This window comes from Musa acuminata, chromosome BXJ3-4 (assembly GCF_036884655.1).
Source record: "Musa acuminata AAA Group cultivar baxijiao chromosome BXJ3-4, Cavendish_Baxijiao_AAA, whole genome shotgun sequence".
NCBI classification, from domain to species: Eukaryota; Viridiplantae; Streptophyta; class Magnoliopsida; order Zingiberales; family Musaceae; genus Musa; species Musa acuminata.
In genome coordinates, this window is record NC_088352.1 from 2873675 (window position 1) to 2894658 (window position 20984).

The 20984-nt window shown below is 36.9% G+C and overlaps 3 protein-coding genes across 7 annotated transcripts in view; 1 reads left to right on the forward strand and 2 right to left on the reverse strand.

The window, feature by feature from the left end:
* The window catches only part of LOC103980172 (DUF21 domain-containing protein At1g55930, chloroplastic), a 28938-nt gene extending 22980 nt beyond the window's left edge, over nt 1–5958 (forward strand). For all 4 annotated transcript variants that reach the window (XM_009396473.3, XM_018825494.2, XM_009396474.3 and 1 more), the window contains 2 exons: nt 1328–1507; nt 4551–5958. In XM_009396473.3, coding sequence (XP_009394748.2) covers nt 1328–1507; nt 4551–4805 — 435 coding nt within the window. In that variant the 3' untranslated portion in view covers nt 4806–5958. The remainder of the gene's footprint in view (nt 1–1327; nt 1508–4550) is intronic.
* A 1264-nt stretch (nt 5959–7222) lies between these two features.
* LOC135635600 (uncharacterized) lies at nt 7223–12835 on the reverse strand. The gene is made up of 4 exons (XM_065146790.1): nt 12582–12835; nt 12403–12480; nt 9957–10149; nt 7223–7618 (listed from the first exon to the last, which is right to left on the reverse strand). The coding sequence occupies exons 2-4, from the start codon at nt 12454–12456 to the stop codon at nt 7488–7490; spliced, it is 378 nt and encodes a 125-aa protein (XP_065002862.1). The 5' UTR covers nt 12457–12480; nt 12582–12835; the 3' UTR covers nt 7223–7487.
* Nucleotides 12836–14441: 1606 nt separating this feature from the next.
* Nucleotides 14442–19923, reverse strand: LOC135635427 (pentatricopeptide repeat-containing protein At5g64320, mitochondrial-like). 2 transcript variants are annotated; one of them, XM_065146471.1, is made up of 4 exons: nt 17567–19923; nt 17391–17450; nt 15144–15267; nt 14442–14934 (listed from the first exon to the last, which is right to left on the reverse strand). In XM_065146471.1, exon 1 carries the CDS (start codon nt 19719–19721, stop codon nt 17583–17585), a length of 2139 nt encoding a protein of 712 aa, XP_065002543.1. In that variant the 5' UTR covers nt 19722–19923; the 3' UTR covers nt 14442–14934; nt 15144–15267; nt 17391–17450; nt 17567–17582. The 2 variants fall into 2 exon arrangements, with proteins under 2 accessions (XP_065002543.1, XP_065002544.1); XM_065146472.1 differs by lacking the exon at nt 17391–17450.
* Nucleotides 19924–20984: the final 1061 nt, after the last annotated feature.

The following is a 20984-nucleotide window of genomic DNA, read 5'->3' on the forward strand; positions in this document are numbered from 1 at the left end:
ATATGATTGAAAAATAATAAAAGAACAATCACTTGTTACCGAGCTAGTATTGTGCAGTACCATTAATTGATCAGCTAGAAAATATTAGTTGACATGTACCGGTCCAACCGGTATTTGAAACCTTTGATTGCAGAAGGGTATCAAGAAAATTCCTAAACAGTAAACAGACTCTACCCCTTCCTGGTAACCTGTACAATTTGTAGGGGTACACAATGCAATAAGGGATGGATTGGGAATTGCGCAAAGTTGTCTAATGATGAAATTGCATCATAATCTTTTGCCCACAAGTTTTGCAAATGAAGGAACATGGTGTAATAGTTGTGGTTGGAAACTTGGGATAAAGCATCAATCAAGTGGTTGCTTATGTTGGTTGATACTTAAGCACATAAGAAAACTATACAGCGGCTGCCATTTGAGTCATAGAACCAAGAGGAAGTTGGCGACACATAGATCTCCATGATTATCAAAGAATGTGTATAGGAAGTTGTGGTAGATTGTCTTGTTTAACTCTGTTACATACTTGTGAGAGTGAGACAACTTTAATTTTTTAATAAATACATGTGATTGACTTTTAAGAGGATGCATATTCGTTAATCTTTAAGACTTGTTGAGTTGTAAATTATGTGATTGATTATTGTAAAATAAAGAATCTTTTTGTTGATAGGATATAGGGTTGGTGGTGACTGTTACGACCTTCATTAATTTGAGTGGACAAAGCTCAATCCATCTATTTTACCCTGGCCACTTGTATGTCGAGTTTGATTAAGCATAATTCTGCTAACATTGAGGCTCAACAATACCTATTGATTTTCAGAAATAGTGTCAAACCAAGATCATCCTTCCAAAACAGTTGGATGCTATGTGTTCCAGTGCCATCTCAGCTGAACTGTTGGTAATACCTGTTGGCTCTATGTCAAAAACCTGTATTTGTCTGCCAGCTAAATTGTGTATTTATTTGGCCCTACGTAGTCTTGCAAATCGGTTGAAATCATTGTTTCACAAATCCTACTAGGACAGATATGATGCATGTTTTTGTGATGTACAGTTTGGGTTGTAGATTAACCTTGGGAGTTGGGAGTAGTGCACTCATATGAGATTACAACTTATTGATTTCAGCACCAATTACTTTTGAGAATTCAATTATTCATGAGTTTGCATCTTTCCTCTTAGAATTTTCTGTTACAATTTCCTTACCTAAATTTATTCTAAGAAATCCCAAATATCTGTTATATATATGATTTGTCAATGTTTCTTGAGAGATTTAATAAAGGGTTATAGCGTTTGTGAAAATTGATATTCACTACATTGTGTTTGTTTTAATTACTAGGGTCATCAGTATGAGACAGTATCCGGTTTCATCTGCGAGGTGTTTGGTTATATACCAGAAGAAGGTGCCAAGATTGTTGTGGTGCTTGAGAAGGCAAACCGAGAAGAGAACAGTGAATACAGAAATGAAGAGTCAGATGGTCCAAGCAGGAATGAAAGACATCAAAAATATGAAATTGAGGTACCATGCATAAATATTCAAGAATCTACACTAAGTTTAGTCACTGTCTTCAAATCTTTTCTAGTTGTATTAAACAAGTGCTTCAGACTCACAATTACGCAAATCACAAGCCAGAAGCATTTCTGGCAAATTTGCATAACATGTTATCGGGAAATGCTTGAATTTACATATTTGTGTTAGCTATTTCCAAGAAACTATTTATGTTGGGCAATATGTCAATGGTCCCATCATGCCAAACTGAAGGTCTTTTTTAGATGTAATGGGAGTGTTAAAGCGAAAAAGACAACCAATTGTTGAGGCAATAAATCTTTCCATTTAGGTCAGACTGGAATTGGAATGCATATACAACTTCAAGTCGTAGACTGGAATTTGATTTTCTGTTTAAGCAGTATGTATCATTGTAGTAACTAATCCAAAAGTCTGATACATCAAGATGAATATTCTTCTAGCAATTAATCTTGGACATTTTTTCTGAAGTCATAAACTGGAAATGAATCTTGACATTTAAGATTCAACAAAATATTCATAATTTCATCATCTTAAATTGATTGAGTTACCTTTTATATTGTGTAGCTCTCACTCATCGAATAGGCTAACCATTTAATGCACAAAATAGCATATCCTATCAAGCCTAAAAAGTCCTCCATGTTATGCTATTGTTGTTGATTGGGTGGATATCATGCAGATCAGAATCAAATACTGTTGTTTGAATGAATATGGGAAATATGTAGTTCTAATACTTATCTGTACAAAGAAATGTTACCTTTGTGTAGGAAGCTCTATACTGATTTAGTTTGTTTATTATTACAGAAATTCCTAATGCAGCTAATGTTCTAAAAGAATAGCTAATAATTATGTAGATGATCGGGAGAATAATCATATAAACAGTTTTTGCTACTTTTCAAATTAAATTGTAGCTGGGATATTTTAGTAGAAATCATCCGAAGGAACTCTCTTATGTTTTAGTTGTTTTTTTGGCTTTGTTATACAGTCCTCTTTGTAAGTTGCCTCACTAGTGGATAACACTGTGTTCTTCTTAAGATTATATCTCCAAAATAAAGAACACTTTTCACTAAGTTCTGCAGTTTGTTAGGAATAGCCAAAGTGTCATCCTAAAATTTCAAACAGAGGGACACCAGTTAAGGACATGCCACATGTTGAATGATCAGAGATTAGGATCTGTCCTTGTTTTCACTCAATCTGATGGGAAAGAACATGTGACAAACCAAATCATTCTGGTCCTTTATATATACAAATTGAATCATATGAACATTTAATAATCCTTGATGAGTTCGTCGGAGTATTGTCTCATCCTTCACCTTCAGCACCAACATTGTTTTTAGTTTGCTTCAAGCATGGTGACAGTTTTTGTGTCCTTGTGGAATGTGGATGTTGTCCTTCCATTGGACTTCTCATGTCATTAAGGCTTTGCTCCTATTTTCTATCCAAGGTTTGCAATACCGAATGATACCGCTCATACCGGGCGGTATATACTGGTCCGTCAATAGACCGATACACGGACCGCCGCTACCGAGTGGTACCGTCGATTGAGGTTGTTATCGTCAACGATGACCAAGGGAGAAGAAAGAGGGAGTCGACGGTGACCGAGGGAGAAGAAAGAGGGAGAAAGTGAAAGAAGAGGCAGAAGGGGAAGAAAGAAATAGGAAAAAAAAAGGAGAACCTGAGATTGGTGCTGCTCTCCTTGTCTGCGGTGACTTCTCATCCGCACGAGGGGAGAAGAGTATCAGCGTCGCGGGGCGAAGAGAGGCGACACCTTAGCAAAATTGTTTTTTTTTTTTTTCTGCGACGTCGTCGAGGCGACATCGCCCAAGAAGAGATGCGACGTCACAATTTTTTTTTTTTCTGCGACATCACCTCGGCAACGTCGCCCCACGTGAGGAGAAGAGAGGTATACCGAGCGATTTACCTCTTTTATATATATATATACCAAGTGGGATACTGAAATATATTGCTCGGTATATGGTACCGTATCATTCCGAGCAAATCTCGAAATTCTAGTATGATACGAAATTTCAATCCTTGTTTCTATCTTTTTGTTTTTTCAGAAATGCCTTTGATCTGTACAAGGATTTGTTTTGTTTTTCTTTATTCATTTGTTTTGTGTGGTTTGAGTTATTGTTTCTGTGCTTTTTGTAGAAAAGTATGAAGATAATCTCATAGATGTTGTAGGACATTGATTTTGGGTTCATCATTTTGAATTGTAATATCTCTACAACTTTCTAGCTTCTACCATCATATTTCGCACCTTCAATTTCACATTTTTGGAACATGATGATATTGAATTATCTTCAGGTACATCAAACTGTTCTTTGATATAAATCATCTGGATCTTCTGTTAGGCATTTTTTGTTCATTTGGACTATTCCTCTCCATGCTAGAACCGCACTTTTATTGCTGGACTCTTATTGGTAAAAGAACTGAATTTGTGCCCTGGAGACTGACTTCATGGACTTTCAATATCTGTGTGGAATGCCACTTTCTCAACTCTGACCATCACAAGCGTCCTCCTGGCCTACCTATATCAACTCCTCTCAGATACCTTATTGTAGCCTGTGGTTTTATTTCAAAAGTAATCCAAGTATCTGAACCTGACAAATTCTTCTTGGCAAATGCTAACCGATGATCAGAGTGTCACATATCATCATGCAGTGCAGTGGCAACAAGGCTATGTCACATTAGGATACTTAAGCACATAGTAAGATGCAAATGCCATATTTAGAAGTTGTGTAATATCTACTAGATTTGCACTTTAAATTTATACACTGACATGGAGTATGGCATGCACCTAGGTCCTCCTATATATGATCAGCATGGTACATACTTTGACTTGGTGCATCTCTTGCTTATAATTATGTAGCCTTTGTCGAACCACAAAGATAAATTATACTGAAAGCTAATGCATCATTTGTCATCTTACACTTCCCAAATATTAGCAACACTCATTTGAAGCTCTCTTTTTATCATCCTACACTTGACAAGGAAATTTGCAGTAACTTGTAGATTTATTTCTTGGAATATGCAGATATTGGAAGCTGATGCAAGGAAAGTTGCTAAAGTCCATTTTAAACCACTAAGCAATCAAGGTGCAGATTTGGATGCAAAGGGCATAAATCGTGTAGTTTCCAAAAAGGTGGTCAAGAGGAAGAAGCAAATTGATCAACTACAGAGGTTGGAAGAAGACAAACCTCTCCAAGTCACATTTGATGAGAAGTTGAAGGGCTCAGACTGCTCTCTTAGTGATAATAAAGCAGAGGACCTCAGTTGTAGGAACAACTAGAATGTACATTGCACTCAAATTTTGTTTACTCTTCTTGGAGAACCAAAGGGGGGAAAATGGGAAAAGAAAACTGACACCCCATTCCAATATAAATAAAAACCAAGGAAATCTGGATGCCATGGACCAGATGTGTGGATGAACAGAGGTGAAGAGTAGTGTCATCTATTTTGTTGCTCATAACTTCATGGAGGACAGTGAACGAGCTGATTACTAGCAAGATCTTGATGTTCTGCAACTCTCTGATCATCATGGTTATCGAGCCAACAGGACGGAGGATCGCAGACCTAAATTGCGGTGGAAGAACCAATGTGTTATGCATAATATTCGGGTTCAGCCTCCGCTTTTTGAAAAACTGGTTGTTTTTTTTTTCTCCTCTCGTCTCTTTAATTTGCTGCTGTTTGGGGTTTTCTTGTGACAGAGCAGTGGAAGATATGGTTGGTTTGTTTTTGTGCCTCATGATGAATTTGGTAGGTTTGCTGATGTAACTGGCCGTGTGTACTAAATGATGTGGAGCGAGTAGAATCCATTGGCATTGGAGTGCAGAATGTTAGGGAATGTTTTTGTGGCCTGAGGAGCAAGGCTGATGTGGAGCCTACGACCATGCTGCTAGGGAGATAAAGTGGAAGAGTAATCCACATGAAGCATGAACGTGAGGAGTTGCAAGGAGTTTGCAGAAGGTATTAATGTCACGTAATGCAGTGTTCTCTTGTCCTGTTTTAGAGGCAGCTTCCAACCAATGTCTCCATCGCCAGGTCAATTTGATTGGGACTTTTAAACTGCAAGTCGAAGCCACGAACAAATCCTGATTGGAGAGGTTGTTTATTGCGCCAGGTCTATTAAGCTGTTTGTTAAGTTATATTTTGATTCTCCGACATGTGGAAAGAGTTTGAAGTTGATTAGGGTGTCGAGTTTGTCATAGGTTGACGTGTTTGGGATCAGGGATTTGAATGATGATCTTGTAAGAATTCTGTCATGGCATACCCAACAAAAACCCTTCTGATGTAAACAATTACGCGAGTCATTCGATCATCAATGAATCACGAGTTTGTGTGTATAAATAATTAATCAGAACATGGTTGTGTAATGAATCATGAGAATCGATCAGACTATGTATGATTATTGGGTAACAATTCGTCAATGTTAAGTTGGACTATGGCTATGATCTCATCCGAGCTCACAACTAGGATGATGGGTGGTTGTTGCTAACTCTATCATTATTGTCAATGTCAGTGTCTTGTTGATTTTATACGATCGGAATTTGGTAATTTGGTTTATGTGTCGGTCAAATGGGTGTGATGTGTCGTAGGTGTGTCGTGGTTTGGTCAATGCTCGATAAATTGAAACGTATTAGATGCAGACAGATGTGCAAACGAATTCAAAAGAATAACAATTCAAAATCTAAAAAAAAATAAGGTTCTTAATTCTATGTATCTACCGAAACTGATAAATGTGTATCGATTAAAACCTTTAATTGGTGTACTGATTATGGCATATCAATACATATCTGAGTGAGTTTCGGAAAAAGATTAAAAATCTGAAGGAAAAAAAAAAAAAAACGTTGGTACATGCATCAGCTATTCTTTCCCTTTTTGTTTTTCGTTTTTTTCCTGTATCAAATGTACTGGATGGCGCATGCTTTATACAGATGTACTACTGGGCAGTATAGATCTTGTATCGATCACACCGATTGGTTAACGTTGGATCGGTAAATATTGTCCCAACCAAATCATGCCAAACGATACAAGTGTTCTTTGCATTCGACATGACTGACTGGTGTTGTTGGGATTTAACGCGAGTCCGCTCTGATAATAATCACAACTTTGCTGGGCTCCCATCAACCCGAAAAAGGATATGCATACAGACCACATGGCCAGTGATTCAACTCCTTTCATGAGTTCTATCCGAGAAGTTGTCAGGTAAACCACCCCATGGTTCGAATCGGAACTGAATTGGATCAATGGTATGACGGTTCTAAAGCAAATCGAGACCAAGTTCGAATAACTTAGTTCCAATTCTATGAAATCTGAAACCGAAACTATTCGATCCTGAATCGGCAAAAAAAGAAAAAAGAAAATCTAACCAATAAAATACCCTGTCAAATGATGAATCTTTTTTGGAAGCTTAATAAACAATTAATTAGAGGGATATTTTCAAAAAATTAAAATTATAACAAAAAAATAAAAATAGGTGCCAAAACAGTCGGTTATAAAACGAGTTCCAGTTTCATATTCGACCGAAGCAAAATCATAAATTCTGAAACTGAGGCTAAGACTAATAATCGGTAAGTGTATGATCACTTCCTCCTACCAATCCACTTCTGGATCTCCACAATAACAAAACGGTGATGTTACATTCAATTTTATGATACTATCAAGTGGTACTGATAACTCAACCGTAAATTCATGGATCTACAGTAATGCGAGCAACAATGGAAGAACTATATTTACTCAACCAGTTGAGTTTTATCACACCGGAAACTGCAAAAGATAAATCAACAAATACAGCAGGAAACAGTTAGTATGTATATATATATATATATATATATATATATATATATAACAAGGATAAGCCCAGGCATGCTGTAGACCTACAACTCGTAATTCCTCGCAGAGATCATCTTTCATGCCATTTTCCCAGGATTTATCAGGGAACAGGAGGAACACAACACTTCCATCTGAAAACTTACGGTTCCAGCTTCATGGAGACAACACGGGATTGCCTGTTGCGCTTTGCCAATCTCACAAAGACCACTGATAAGCATGAGGGAGCCCACCATGGTTTACGGACCTCTTGTTCCCCTTTCAGGCATGCAACTGCAAGTAATGGAAGAAACATGTCAATGCACATACGGTTGTAGCTCTTTGATGGCCCAACTAAAAATCTATCATGGGGTCAAAATGCTTAGGTTTGGTTCCGACGTTATTGGTCCACAATGAAACACTCATTTTTACCAGCTGCAATTGTCTTAAAGCTAGCTCCATCTAAATTATTTATCATATAAGCAGGAATCAAAAAAAATTATTCTTGGAGAAAAATCAAATAACTTTCTTTTGCACACAAAAGAAAGAATACACTGCAGACAGCAACTAACAGGAAGTTGAAAAATATGATGAAATTTTCAAACTTATGAAGCAAAGGTGTCACCAGAAAGCAAATATCTGATTCTTATAATTAACAAGTAGATAAATAAGCAAAACCATAGGCTCATTTTCAATAAGCAAAGAATCTTTGGAGCCTAGCCGATCCCAAATACATGGGACTTACAGTTTTGTTGTTGTTATTGTAAAAATATTTGGAGCCTCACCCAGTGTAAACAACTGACCAAGCCAGTCATCCTTCAATTGATTAACTTGCATTCCATCACTAAAGATAACATTTACATGATGTTCCTCGTAATTCCTTAAAGAGGTACTTATTTCATGCAAATTTTATACATCATAGTTTATGCCCATCCTAGAATGTAGATCTCGACATGACTGTGGATTGATATACAAATCTCTCAGTTGTACGCAGCATACAACTAACCAGTGTGACCTGCCCCTACTATACCCTTTTCAGAACTTCTCAGTTGAAACTAGAACAATATTAACTGAAACTGATCAATACTATAAAATTCCACATGATAATGGTTTCAATACTATAATTTTTTTCACTATTTGATTTAACTCCAGAGCTCACTTTGGTTCAACCTTGAAACACAGTTGAAAAAGAAAAGGACTTGTCACCAAACGGTGGGAATGAACAAGGAAAAATGACCACAAACAAAAGCAGATGACGGCTAGATGGTTATAAACAGTTCCGGCCAATGACCACCACAGGCAGCCATGCTGAGAAGCAATCCTTGATTTCATGTAAAATTTTCCTTCACCTTTGAACTCACTCATGATAACATAATACCAAAGTTACATGCAAAATGACTATGAACTTTGTAGACATAGAAAGAGAGAATTGACATCAAGTGAGGGACGATTTTCACATATAAATGCAAAATATAGAGTTTTACTTGATCTTTTTTCCGGCAGCCATGCTGAGAAGCAATCCTTGATTTCATGTAAAATTTTCCTTCACCTTTGAACTCACTCATGATAACATGATACCAAAGTTACATGCAAAATGACTATGAACTTTGTAGACATAGAAAGAGAGAATTGACATCAAATGGGGGACGATTTTCACATATAAATGCAAAATATAGAGTTTTACTTGATCTTTTTTCCCTCATTATCATTAGTGGTAAGATGCTACATAAAATCAACTGTAAAATTATGCACCCTAAACTACATCAGTGGTGACGTGGTTTATGGTTAGAGGAACAAGAGTAGGTAACATATTATGAGTATTTTGTATGTTCTCTTCCTTTCAGTGATAATGTGAATATTGTGAGAAGTGAGAGGTTCTGCAACAAAATCAATTATGACTGATTGATCATTCTTCAGACCCTAAGCATTTACAAAATTTGTACCTGTATCATAGTGTTCAATTTTTATAAGTACATATGAAAGTGCTTGCAAATGTAAATATACTAATGTGCTAAATTTCACATAAAACAATCACACAGTGATCTCCATGCTCTTCAAAGAAATAAAGAATACAATAGAGTACAAAGATAGTCATGCATATCTGATGTTGTAAAGTGCACTAGTATTGGCAAAGAAGACTAAGGGTTCAAGAACTTATGCAAGATACAGAAAGTTAGAGAAACATAACAACAGTTAAGACTGATAAAACCTGTGATGTCATTTAGACCATGAACCACATTCACCTTTTATAAAGAAAGAACACTAACAAGTTCAAATTCTTATCAGGATAAGGAACTCCATGGAGATTGAACACTGATAAAAACTTAATTTACTGATTTGGGTATGGCACTTCTTGTTCTGTACTCTGTTTGGTCAGTGATAAGTAAACATGATCATTGTCAAATCCTGAGAATGGGCTAATTTGTATATAGGATGAATACTGAAGCTTTAACAAGCCAGTCGTTGAAGAGGCTTCGTTAATCTTTAACACACTGAACATTTCAATTTAGCCATCATCAAGCATAAAATTATGAGGCTGAATAATTGTTTAAATATGGCTAATAGAGAGAGACTTTTCACATTTGAATGTACTTCAAGAAATGATGAACATAAGGGAGAAGTATCATTGAACCTTTTATGCGTCTTAACTCCTTGCAAAGTGTAATAAAGTCACCCCATTTCATGTGGCATCGCCTGATAAAGCGCAGAATCTGCTCTGTTGTGAACATAGAAAGACTTTCTAGATACTCCCCATTGACACCATTTTCCTCAAAAACTTGGCGGTAACTTCCAAGATTTATCTCTTCTAGCCACAATCCAACATCCTGAGAACATATTTTCCATCTCAAATCAAACAAAATAAATAACAAAACCTGATTCAAATTTCAAAGTATGTGTTTTCTAGTTTTAACACATCCACAGATGTCCAGTATTGTCCTTAGAACTGTTTATGTTATGACACTCTAATTATCTATCTTGTGAACCTTATAGAAGGCTGCTCATTGAACATATGCAGTAAAGTGAAAATAGCTGCTGGGAATAAATATTCAATAAATAAGGATGGAATCCATAGTAGACATCTATCATCACCAAACATTGTATATGTGGATTTAGCCATGGATTGCTGTTGAAGGGCATGGAAAAGGGAGGAGAAAATTTCATATTTACCACAAGTAGCATAGTGTTCTCATATATAGTTAACTTAGAGAACTTTGCACAGAATTTAACTATAGGATGTCTTCTTGGGCTCGGAAAAACTAGTGATAGAGTGTTGAGCCGCAGATCAGATGAAACAAGGCTTTCTTGCTTAATTTCAAACTTCAAACATTAAGAAAAAAGGGGTATATATCAGCTGTAATTCAAGGATTCCATTCTTAGAATGCTTCACCTTTATCAGGTAAAACGTATCGAGCAAGCACCAATATTCAAAAGGTGAATATCAATTCCAACATAAGAAATCTTTGAATTGGCTCTTTTGCTCAAGTTTTGGATCAGACCAGCTCTATAGTTCAGAATCTTGCTTAACCCAGAGTTTTAACTCCAATGATATTCCATGACTCATTCCTCCTAATCAATTTCTAGAGCTTCCTTAAGTCAATAGTGTGGCATCTTTCTTGCCAAGCAGAGAAGGATTATAGTAGACCAATATAGCCTATATTAATCTTGTTTTCTGTTTGACATTCCTTTTGCTTCTTTTTGGAAATTTTGATAATTAGAATTATAGTAGATGTCATTTGGCAACTTAATGGAATATGCAAAAGACACTTAAACTAATAAAATCAAATTAAGAGAAAAATAAATCTAAATGGTTTGTCAATGCCCCTCCTGTACCATCTTCAATTCACTGGAAATGTCAGATCCCTTGGGTTATCATAATTGTCACCTTATCCCTAACAGATACAATATTTCCATACAGATACAATATTTCCATCACATGTAGAGAAATTTCAGTCATCCACCAAGAATTTGTAGATTTAGAGTTTCTTTCTTGGATTGCTAGGTTTCTGTTGGGTGCTTACAGCATATTTTTGGGTCAGGAATGATTTTCTCTATGGATCTGTGGACCTGCCAAGAGAGAGGGTGACTCAGACATGTTTTTTATTGGACCAATTACAATGGTGGTGCCAATTTTGTTCTTCAAGACTACTGCTTATCCTTTTTACACAAGGGCCTAACCTAGGAACTCTGACTGTTTTGATTAGTCGCACAGAAATCAAATTGCTGATTCTTTACTTAAGTTTTCTTCAGAGATTTACACCTCAGAAATCAAATGCAACCCAGAAAATTACTAATATCATCAGAGATTCTTTACTTAAGCTTTCTTGCCATGCATATATGCTTACACGAGGCCAATCAGATTGCTGATTGGTGTGCCAATTACGGGTGTTTGTTTGGTCAATACTTATACTTGGGAATATATGCTTATGCCTGCAGTTTTGACCTTCTTGAGCTCAAATCATACTCATGCATGAACTTATATAGACTTGTCTTATATTCTAATACACTTTAAGGGAGCATCTAATTTGTGATTAATGAGGGCTAATAAGTAGGTTAAAGGATTAACCAACAATAGCCAATCAAAGAAGCGATTTTTTTAATTTGATCAAGTATTGTAACCCAAATAACCCTTGATCGTATTAATGATTAATCTTCCGTTATCTTCTTTGCTACCCTAGTTAAGTTAGCTAGGTCAGTATACAATGGAAGAGGAATCATCTGGATTAACTTAACTCCACCTAGGTATCTGAGACTAGACTCCTGATTTCGAATAAGGGCACAACTGAATTCATGTATACTACTTTTACCAACTTATGCAAGCTTGAAAATTTCGAGGGGATGAAAGGGCAAAACCACCAGTACCATGGAATCGCAAGGTCAACGCACTTTTGTGGAAACCAATGTAGCACTCAAAAACGAAACTGCACGATCATAATCCATCAGGCATCCAGATCAAGAGAATACACTACGCTAGACGCGAAGAAACGAGCAATCAATTCACAAAGTCCATGTTTTTCTTTCTTTCCCACGACAGAATACCACAAATGCAATTGAAGACGTTAAGATTGATCAAAAGATACCTCGACGGTCCAAATGAAGAAATCCAAGGGTTCGGGGGACCGCCCTTTGCTCATCTCCCTCTTCCGCGCAAAGAAACCCTACAGTTACAGATTCCAAGAGCAGTTGCAGCACAGGTACATTTCCGTCGCACTGAACCAATAAACAAAGGAAAAAGCACCAAGATTCGTCGAACGATTACCGTCTCGAAGGTTTTGGATCAGACCAGACGGCAACCTACGAAGGCGGATCGGATCGAGTTGACGAGATCCCCTCAGCGCTCAAGACTTGGGGAGTTAGACGCCAATTTCCTCGGGAGATCGCCAATCTCTTCGTCGCCAACAAGGAGCGGAGAGAGAGGACGAGAAAGAGAGGAGTCGTTGAAGGCCTCACTCGGTGCCTATTTAGTGCTGCGAGCAATCGGCTTGTTCTCTTGCCCCTTTCGTTCTCTCTCAAAACAAGCCTCCGTTTTGTTGATTCGCTAAATATTATTTTTTTTTCAGTACTTAACTGATTTTAAATCTAATTTTTTCCTTTCTTATATATGATATCACAATATTAGACATATGCTAATTTTTCGAAAATAAAATTATACATATATATATATATATATATATATATATATATATATATAAGCTTTCGTGACTTACACTTTTAATTTTATATATTTATTATAAATTAGTAATTACTGTAAAGTTATAAAACAAGGGAACAGATAATTGATAAAAATATGATGATATTTGAGATATATAAAAATTTTAATACTATTTATTTTTAACGGCAATCATGGTTAGTCATAGTTAACATGAGTTTACTAAATGGAAGCTAATGGAAGGTTTCAATATTTGAATAAATATATTTGTAATATTTTAAAATTATAAAAGAGTTTTCTATTTGTAACCCACTTTTTGATTTTTTAATATTTCTAAAATATTCTTTTATAAATGGACATAAATATCTTCTTTTTTTTCTTTCTCCTCGATCTAATCAACAATAATTCAAGCGATCGCAAGGGCCGGATAGGCCCCACTAGAGTTGCTAATGAAAACAACAATAATAGGTGGGCTAAGTTATATGGGTGGTCATGGAAGCCCAAGTATCTTCACGCTCCTAAGATATTAATTTTTTTGAAAGGATTACATGGGAGATGAAGGAGAAAAGTAAACAATCAATGGTAGAGATTCATGATGTTTAGGGAGGGGAAGGCATGTGAGTTACAAATGCTGACGATAGAGAAGCATCGACGGTAACAACTATACCTACAATTTCGGAGGGGGTGGCAAGCAACATTCACAATGACTAAATAGACGACTAGCATCACTTCCAATTACATTTACAATGAGCATTGAGAAGATTTTGAAGGCACAAAGATGCAACGCACCGAACAACATCCACAACAAGTGACATCAGTGGTGAATAGTGTTAGCGTCGAGGGTATCAATAGCTGGTGGATGAGAGATTGTGGGAAAGGAAAAAAAAAAAAAAGGATAAGATCGTTAATAATAAATAATATTTTATTTTTTTTATAAGCGATTATGAATAATAAAAGATTATCAATAGTAAGAAGGGGTTGTGAATAATAATCTTTATTAACAATGGATATACAAGTTGTTAAAATTCTTAACAGCATATAAATTATTATAAAAGGTTGACGTGTAAAACCCCAATACAAGTAACGGGAATATGTCTATTATATATATACATATATATGATTCATATAAAATGACAAAAATTGGGCTTGTTTCCTAAAGAAATTATCTTAAATAAAAGAAGAGCGAGAGAGCAAGTGATGAAGGTCAAAATTGACTTATAGATGTTGAGAGGGTCACTGGAGATGACCCAAAACCTTCTTAGATACCAATAGTACCAAAATCTCCCATAGCATATAATGTCTTCCCATCTAATTTATTAGGTGAATTATGCCAGATTCATGATGGATGTCAATTGAGTTCATAAAGTTTAGTATCCACCAATTGGCATGTGCCTTGAAGAAAATTGTTTTAGATCAATCAGGATGGCCAAGTATGCACGAATGGCTAAAACAGTGAACAGCAAATGTTCATTAGCAGACAAAAAGCACCAAGAGGCTTCCATCAATAATGATAGGGACATCACATTCATATATTTCTTAGTTAACAGAGATCACCAAACTAGAAATCAATGCAGCTATGTTAGAGTCCATCCATGTCTGGAATTAACAACAAGGTATCCATGCCTAATTGCATGATTGCAGTCCCATTTACTTGTGTCTTCTTCTTCTCTATGATACATAAAATGCTTGGGCCACCACACAGATCTGATGTTGGAAGCTTGTTCTTGATCGCCTTGTTCTTATTAATGCAAATGGCAATGAGACCTACACCAACTGCTGCCTGTGATTGGAAAAATTGGAGTCGCAATGGCAAAAACTATCAAAAGAATATATATATATATATATATATATATATATATATAAAATCTTCAAGTGACCACATAATTGGCTGAACATTATTAAAGAATGGCCCTTTGAGTGTCACAGGGGCTGCATCTGCTGCAGCTAGATTGACTTCCTAACCCTGCAAACATTCACTGATCAGGTAAAATGGTGACAAAAAGGAAGCAAATGGAGAGAGAAGTTTGTCAATTCAGGAAAACACTCTTGTTCTAAACCAAAAAAGAGAACCACTCGAGAGTCTTTTACTTTAAGTACACTGGTTTCCTTCTCTTTGGCCAATCTGACAGAAAAAATGAGCAATGTTTCTGCATCTAAGGATAGATTTCTAACCTGGCACTTGAGTCATCTCCATCACTACAAAGCAAGTGGCAGATTTGACAAAGTGCTGATCCTCTACAATGTTCACCAGCTATTTCCATTATCACCATGATACTTGGCATCTTTGAAGAAGCAGCTGGAAAAACAAGCACACAAGTAAGAATGGAAGGTGCAAGTTCTGAGTAGGTGCTTTCACCATTTGTTAGTCAAAAAGTGTTCGAAATTGTCTGAATGCCCCGATGATGGTAGATGAATGTGGACTCTTTCCTTGAGTGATGTCATTTCATCCAGGAGTGTTTACCAGTTTGTGAAGGAGAGTACAACACATAAGATTAATTGACCTGGGTCAAGGGTGATGTGGTGTCTAGGAACCCGTCCTAATTCCTAATGTCAAATTCTTTTTTAGTGGAACTTCTTTGGAACAAATTACCAACTTCTGATTTGATTGCTAGATTAATGCACACTAAACTTGATCCTTGTAATATGTGCAAGATGTTCTCTGATTCTCCCATACATTTTTCTTTTTAATGTCCTTTTGCCCGTGAGTTTTCAAAACAGGCTGCTTGTAGTTTTAAGTTTCAATCTTTTGACGATTGGAAATTTGGGGAGTACTTGAAAGAGGGACAAGATTTGGATAAAGAGTCTACTTGTCAAATTAGAAGTGTCATTGGCAATTCCTAATAATTTCTTTGATTTAATAAAAATGACCATCATTTTACAACCAACCACTAGGCCAAAATCTCTTCTTTCGTATAAGGTGGCAGTCACCATGAATATTTTTATCCCAAGGAGAAATATATCCAAGAGGTTCAATCAGACACTAATTACTGATGGCGATACCACTTTGGTTAGTTTTTATATGGAATGTATGACTCCCTTCAACCAGATTCTAATTTTCCAGGGGCAGGTATTATGGTCAAAGAGGAACATGGTTCCATTGCAGTAGCTAGTTGTTTCTTTGGAGTTTGTAAGGGTATACAGTGCCCTTTATGAAAGATGCAGACCAATCCTGAAAGGCTTACAAGGTGCAGAAGAGATGATCTACATGGCATCTGGGTGAAATCGAACTCGCTGGAGGCTATCAACTACTTAAAGGGTTCGATGTAGTGTCATGGAATCTTCAAGCTACTGTAAAGGACATTTTGGATATAGCCAGTGTAGTCAATGTAGTCAGGTTTAGCCACATTAGCAAGATGGAATTGCCCGTCAATTGACTAAATATGGATGTATTAATTGTACATCTTTAGAATGAAGTGCAAAATTTAACAATGTTCTGCTACCAACAATGTTCCAAACTTACTAAAAACACACTACATTACAGAATATATATGCCAAGTTGTCTGCTCTGATAAGGAAGTTTTTTGGAATATTCTAAAGATAATTATTATCAAGTTTCTCTACTCGTTTAACAATGAATATTCTCAAAAAATTGTCAAGGAATTATTCTTGGAGATTTTTTAAGAAGATTTTAGTCAAATAGATTCAATTTTTCCTACTTGTATTTTTGTTTTAACTGTCAGAGGTGCTTTCTATATGCTTGGATAAAGAGAGGACTGAGGTTTAAATGTTAGATGTTAATTTCTAAATCCAAGATTCTACATAGTCTGTCTAATTTTCAAACAATTTACCTAGATGTCTGATGAGATAAACCTCAAATTTTAAACAAAATGACAATAAAGCATTTAAATCTTTCAGCATATGGCAGCAAAGCACTATAGCAAATTTCATGTCGTTATAGACAGAACTCAAATTGTTAAGCCATGTTAAAATTCCAGACTGCAGATCACAACTATGGACATGGATATTCCAAATTTGCACAAAGTTCTTGGTTCTTGTAACTGTATAGATTTCATTAGTGCAAGAATAAACATACATGCATAATAGCATTTACCACTTACATAAATCAACCTTTTTCAAAAGAGGCTGTGAAGAGAACAAATAACACACTGTTAAGGTAGTAGATACTGGTCAAAATAGCACCACACAAAGGACAAAATGGCAAAAGTCAGCAGCGATGGGAATATAGATTTTTGAGATGGCCACCATTTCTTAAAGGTTATTGATTTACATTGGCATTAATGTAAGATAAAAATGATAGCTCTATTAGAAAATCATGATGATATATGATTAGCATATCAAAGTATTATGTATTTTTCAGAAGAATCACTCGAATAAGGACAGAAAAACCACAAATATACACAAACTCCCCAATCTATAAGAAAATAATTTGCATGTCAAGCTGTTTATGAAACAACTTACAATATCAGATAGCTCCAAGACAGTGAGCCTCCTAAAAAATCCTGGGGAAAGCTGGAATGCCTGGGTGTTTGGTACACAAAACCAAAAAAATAATTCTTCCTTGCAACTATAACAGCATTAGTTGAAGTGTCTTAAACTGATTAGGTTTAGCAAGTAGCAACAAAGACAAATAGTACCTGGCTCCAATTTCCTTTACTGCTCTGGCATTAGAAGCACTGACTCTCTGGTAAAATTTTTCACCATTATGCCCCAAGTGAGAGCACTTGGCATAATTCCACCATTTATTGCTCTGTTCAGAAGCATGTAGGCATCATCAAGCATGTTTGCCTTGCAGTGCCAGCTAATCAGAATATTGTAAGTTACAATATCTGGAGCTATGCCTTCAGCATGTAGCTTCTCCAACAGGTTTAAAGCCGCTCGCATCCACTGCATCTTACACAAGCCACTTATTAGAGTATTGTAAGTGACTATATCAGGGGTGATTCCCCGATCAAGCATTTCTCTCAAGAGTTCAAGTGCATCATGGACTCTTCTTGTCTTGCATAGCCCACTAATTAAGAAGTTATAAGAAATATTAGTAGGCCGAATACCCTTCTTTGCCATCTCCTCAAGTAATCCAAGTCCCTTATCAACTTCTCCAGCTTTGCAAAGGGCTTTTAAAAGCCCATTGTAGGTTATAATATCAAGTGAACAACCATTGAGCACCATATCATTAACAAGTTGCATAGCTTCTTGCCATTTTCCTGCCTGTAAGAATGCATGTATCATGGTGTTGTAGGTAACAGTGTTAGCAACTACACCCTCTAAAAATATATTTTCATATAAATGGAATGCTTCTTCAATTTGGCCATTTTTGCACAAGCCACATATCAGAGAATTGAACGTGAATATATCTGGTTTGCACCCTACTCGTTTCATCTTTTCAAACAGCTCCATGGCCTCATGAAGTTCATGGTCCTTGCATAAAGCAGAAATAAGGCAATTGAATCCTACAGTATTAAGACTGATCCCCTTTGCGGACATTTCTTCTGCAATTGCATTAGCATCTTGCCACATACCATCACTGCAAAATCCATAGATTAAGATCGTGTAACTAATGACGTTTGGCATACAACCATTGGCCTCCATCTCTTTAAGTAACTGCATAGCTGATCCCAAATTTCCTGTCTCACAAAGGCCACGCATCATGATATTGTACGTGTATACATCAGGTTGACATCCACTTTCCACCATCCTACCATAAAGATCCTTGGCCTCGATAAATTTCCCTTCACTCAAGTAACCATTTATCACTGTATTGAACAAAACAACATTCAAGTGAGGCACTTTACTCAACAAAGTTCTTGCTTCATCAACTTGACCCTTCTGGCACAAGCCGTGCAACAACACTCCATAGGTCAGAGCATTTGGACTGCACCCGCGAAGCAACATCCTATCAACCAACTTGGCTGCTTCACGTAAATGGCCGAGCTTACAAAGCCCGTGAATCACATAGTTGAAGGTATTGACATCAGGAGAACAGCCCATGAGAAACATCTCTTCCAAAAGCTTTAATGCCTCATGCGCTTTATTCTCCTTATAGAGAGGATGTATCAGAGTTTGATATATAACCGTGTCAGGCACACACCCATGCCTTGCCATACCCCTCAGAAGTGAGCAAGCAGCGTCAACCTCATTGATCAAACAAAGTGCCTTCATCACTCGCGCGAAAGTGAAAGTGGTTGGAGAGACTCCTCTACGGACCATTGCATTAAAAACATCAGCTGCAATTCTATGACAATTTGCTCCGATCAATATATCAAGAGCCACGTTATACGAGCGAAAGGTTGGCTTACAGCCGAATACATCAGCCATTTCATCAAGCAGTTGGACTGCAGCTCCAGGCAAGCCGGCTTTTCCATACCATCTCATAATCACAACGAAAAGACGCTCCTTTAAAACAATCCTTTCCTCCTTGGACTGGCGTAACAGCTGATCTATAGTACTAAACTCTCCGGCTTCGCCCAATTTCCGAACAAGAGCATAATACACATCGAAGGAGTGGCAATAGCCCTTCTGCGAGCCGGCCCAATGGAAGAGTTGCATGGATGTCGAGATGTCGAGGGGAAGCTGAAGCAGTTTACAGAGACGAAGCGGGGTTAAGATGTTGAGAGAATCACGAAGCGCTTCGAGATCAAAAGGTTTCAGGAGCTTCTCCCATTCGTTCTCAACCTCCATTTTAGGGCCCTCCGAGCCGCCGCAAGTGGCGTAGCGGAGCAAGTTGAAGGCGAGACTACATAAAGGTGTGAGCTTTTGAAAGGAGAGCGTGACAAGATCAAATCTTTTTAACATTACTCATAACAGATGGCACGAAAGCCCGCAACTCGGCAGGAGATGAACGAGGAGAAAGGAAGCGGAAAGAGGAGGAGAAGGATAGGAGGAGAAAGAGAAGCACAGAAGAGAGGTGCGGAAGAGGACGAGACGACCGGCGGGAGGAGCGGCGGCATTGTAGAGGTCGGAAGGAAGATGAAGGTAAACTAGGATCTATTCTCGGCCCGGCCCATAGCGTTGACATCATTCCGATATATATATATATATATATATATATATATATATATATATATATATATATGCGAATTTTCGATTAAAAAGTCTCTATTTTTAATTTCGTACCGAGTGCTGGTACTTTAAAATATTTTAAAATAATATTCTCATGTGAAAGAATTATTTTGCTCAATCTTTCTTCGAACTATCTTTGTTGGCGATAAAGGAAAAGATACGAAGGTGACAACGAGTTTGGTAGGGGCCAACGAAGTATGTGGAGATAGTAGTAGCTCTTATGCCACTTTCTTTCTCATGCGAGAGTTGTGAGCAAAGATGAGCACGATAAGAATAACATGAGGTGGTGTAGGGTAGAGACGATGATGGTGATATATCCAATGAGGGCCAGGAGTAAAATAGTTATTTAAAAAAAAGTACTTTTCAAGAATTTTTCAAAAGTATAAACTTTTTTTCTAAAATATATATGGATAAATTCTAAAAAAATACTTTTAACTTTAAAAATTTTTCTATGTCTCAATTTTAAAAAATTCTTATAGAATGTTATTTTTATATTATAAATGATTATTTTATCTCTGGCTTTGTCAGACCCATCGTCGTCACCACTTACGTCTTGCATCGCTCTCATTGTACTTGCTTGTAACCCTTGCACGAGAAAAAAGAGGGTACAAGGGTTATCAGTATCTTTTGCATATCTTTCCAACCTGTATCAGATCCATCTTTGTGTATGCGGATGCAACGGTGGGTTTAATGAGATCCAGTAGTAGCCATGAAGGTGACAACCCTTGCACCCCTTCCTTCTTCACATAAGGGTCACAAGCAAGCATGACAAAAGTCATTGAGTAAGGTGGAGTAAGATGATGGGCCCTCACACGATGATAGTAAGTCATAATTATGGCTCTTATATCTTTCCTTTTTTTTTTTGCAAGAGAGTTGCGAGTAAGACATGCTGAGGTTAGATGTGCAATCAACGAAGTTTGTGGTGGCCACGGCCGCAAGTCATGATGCAAGATGGAGATGACATTAAGTCTTGTGAAGACTGGGGTCAAATAATCT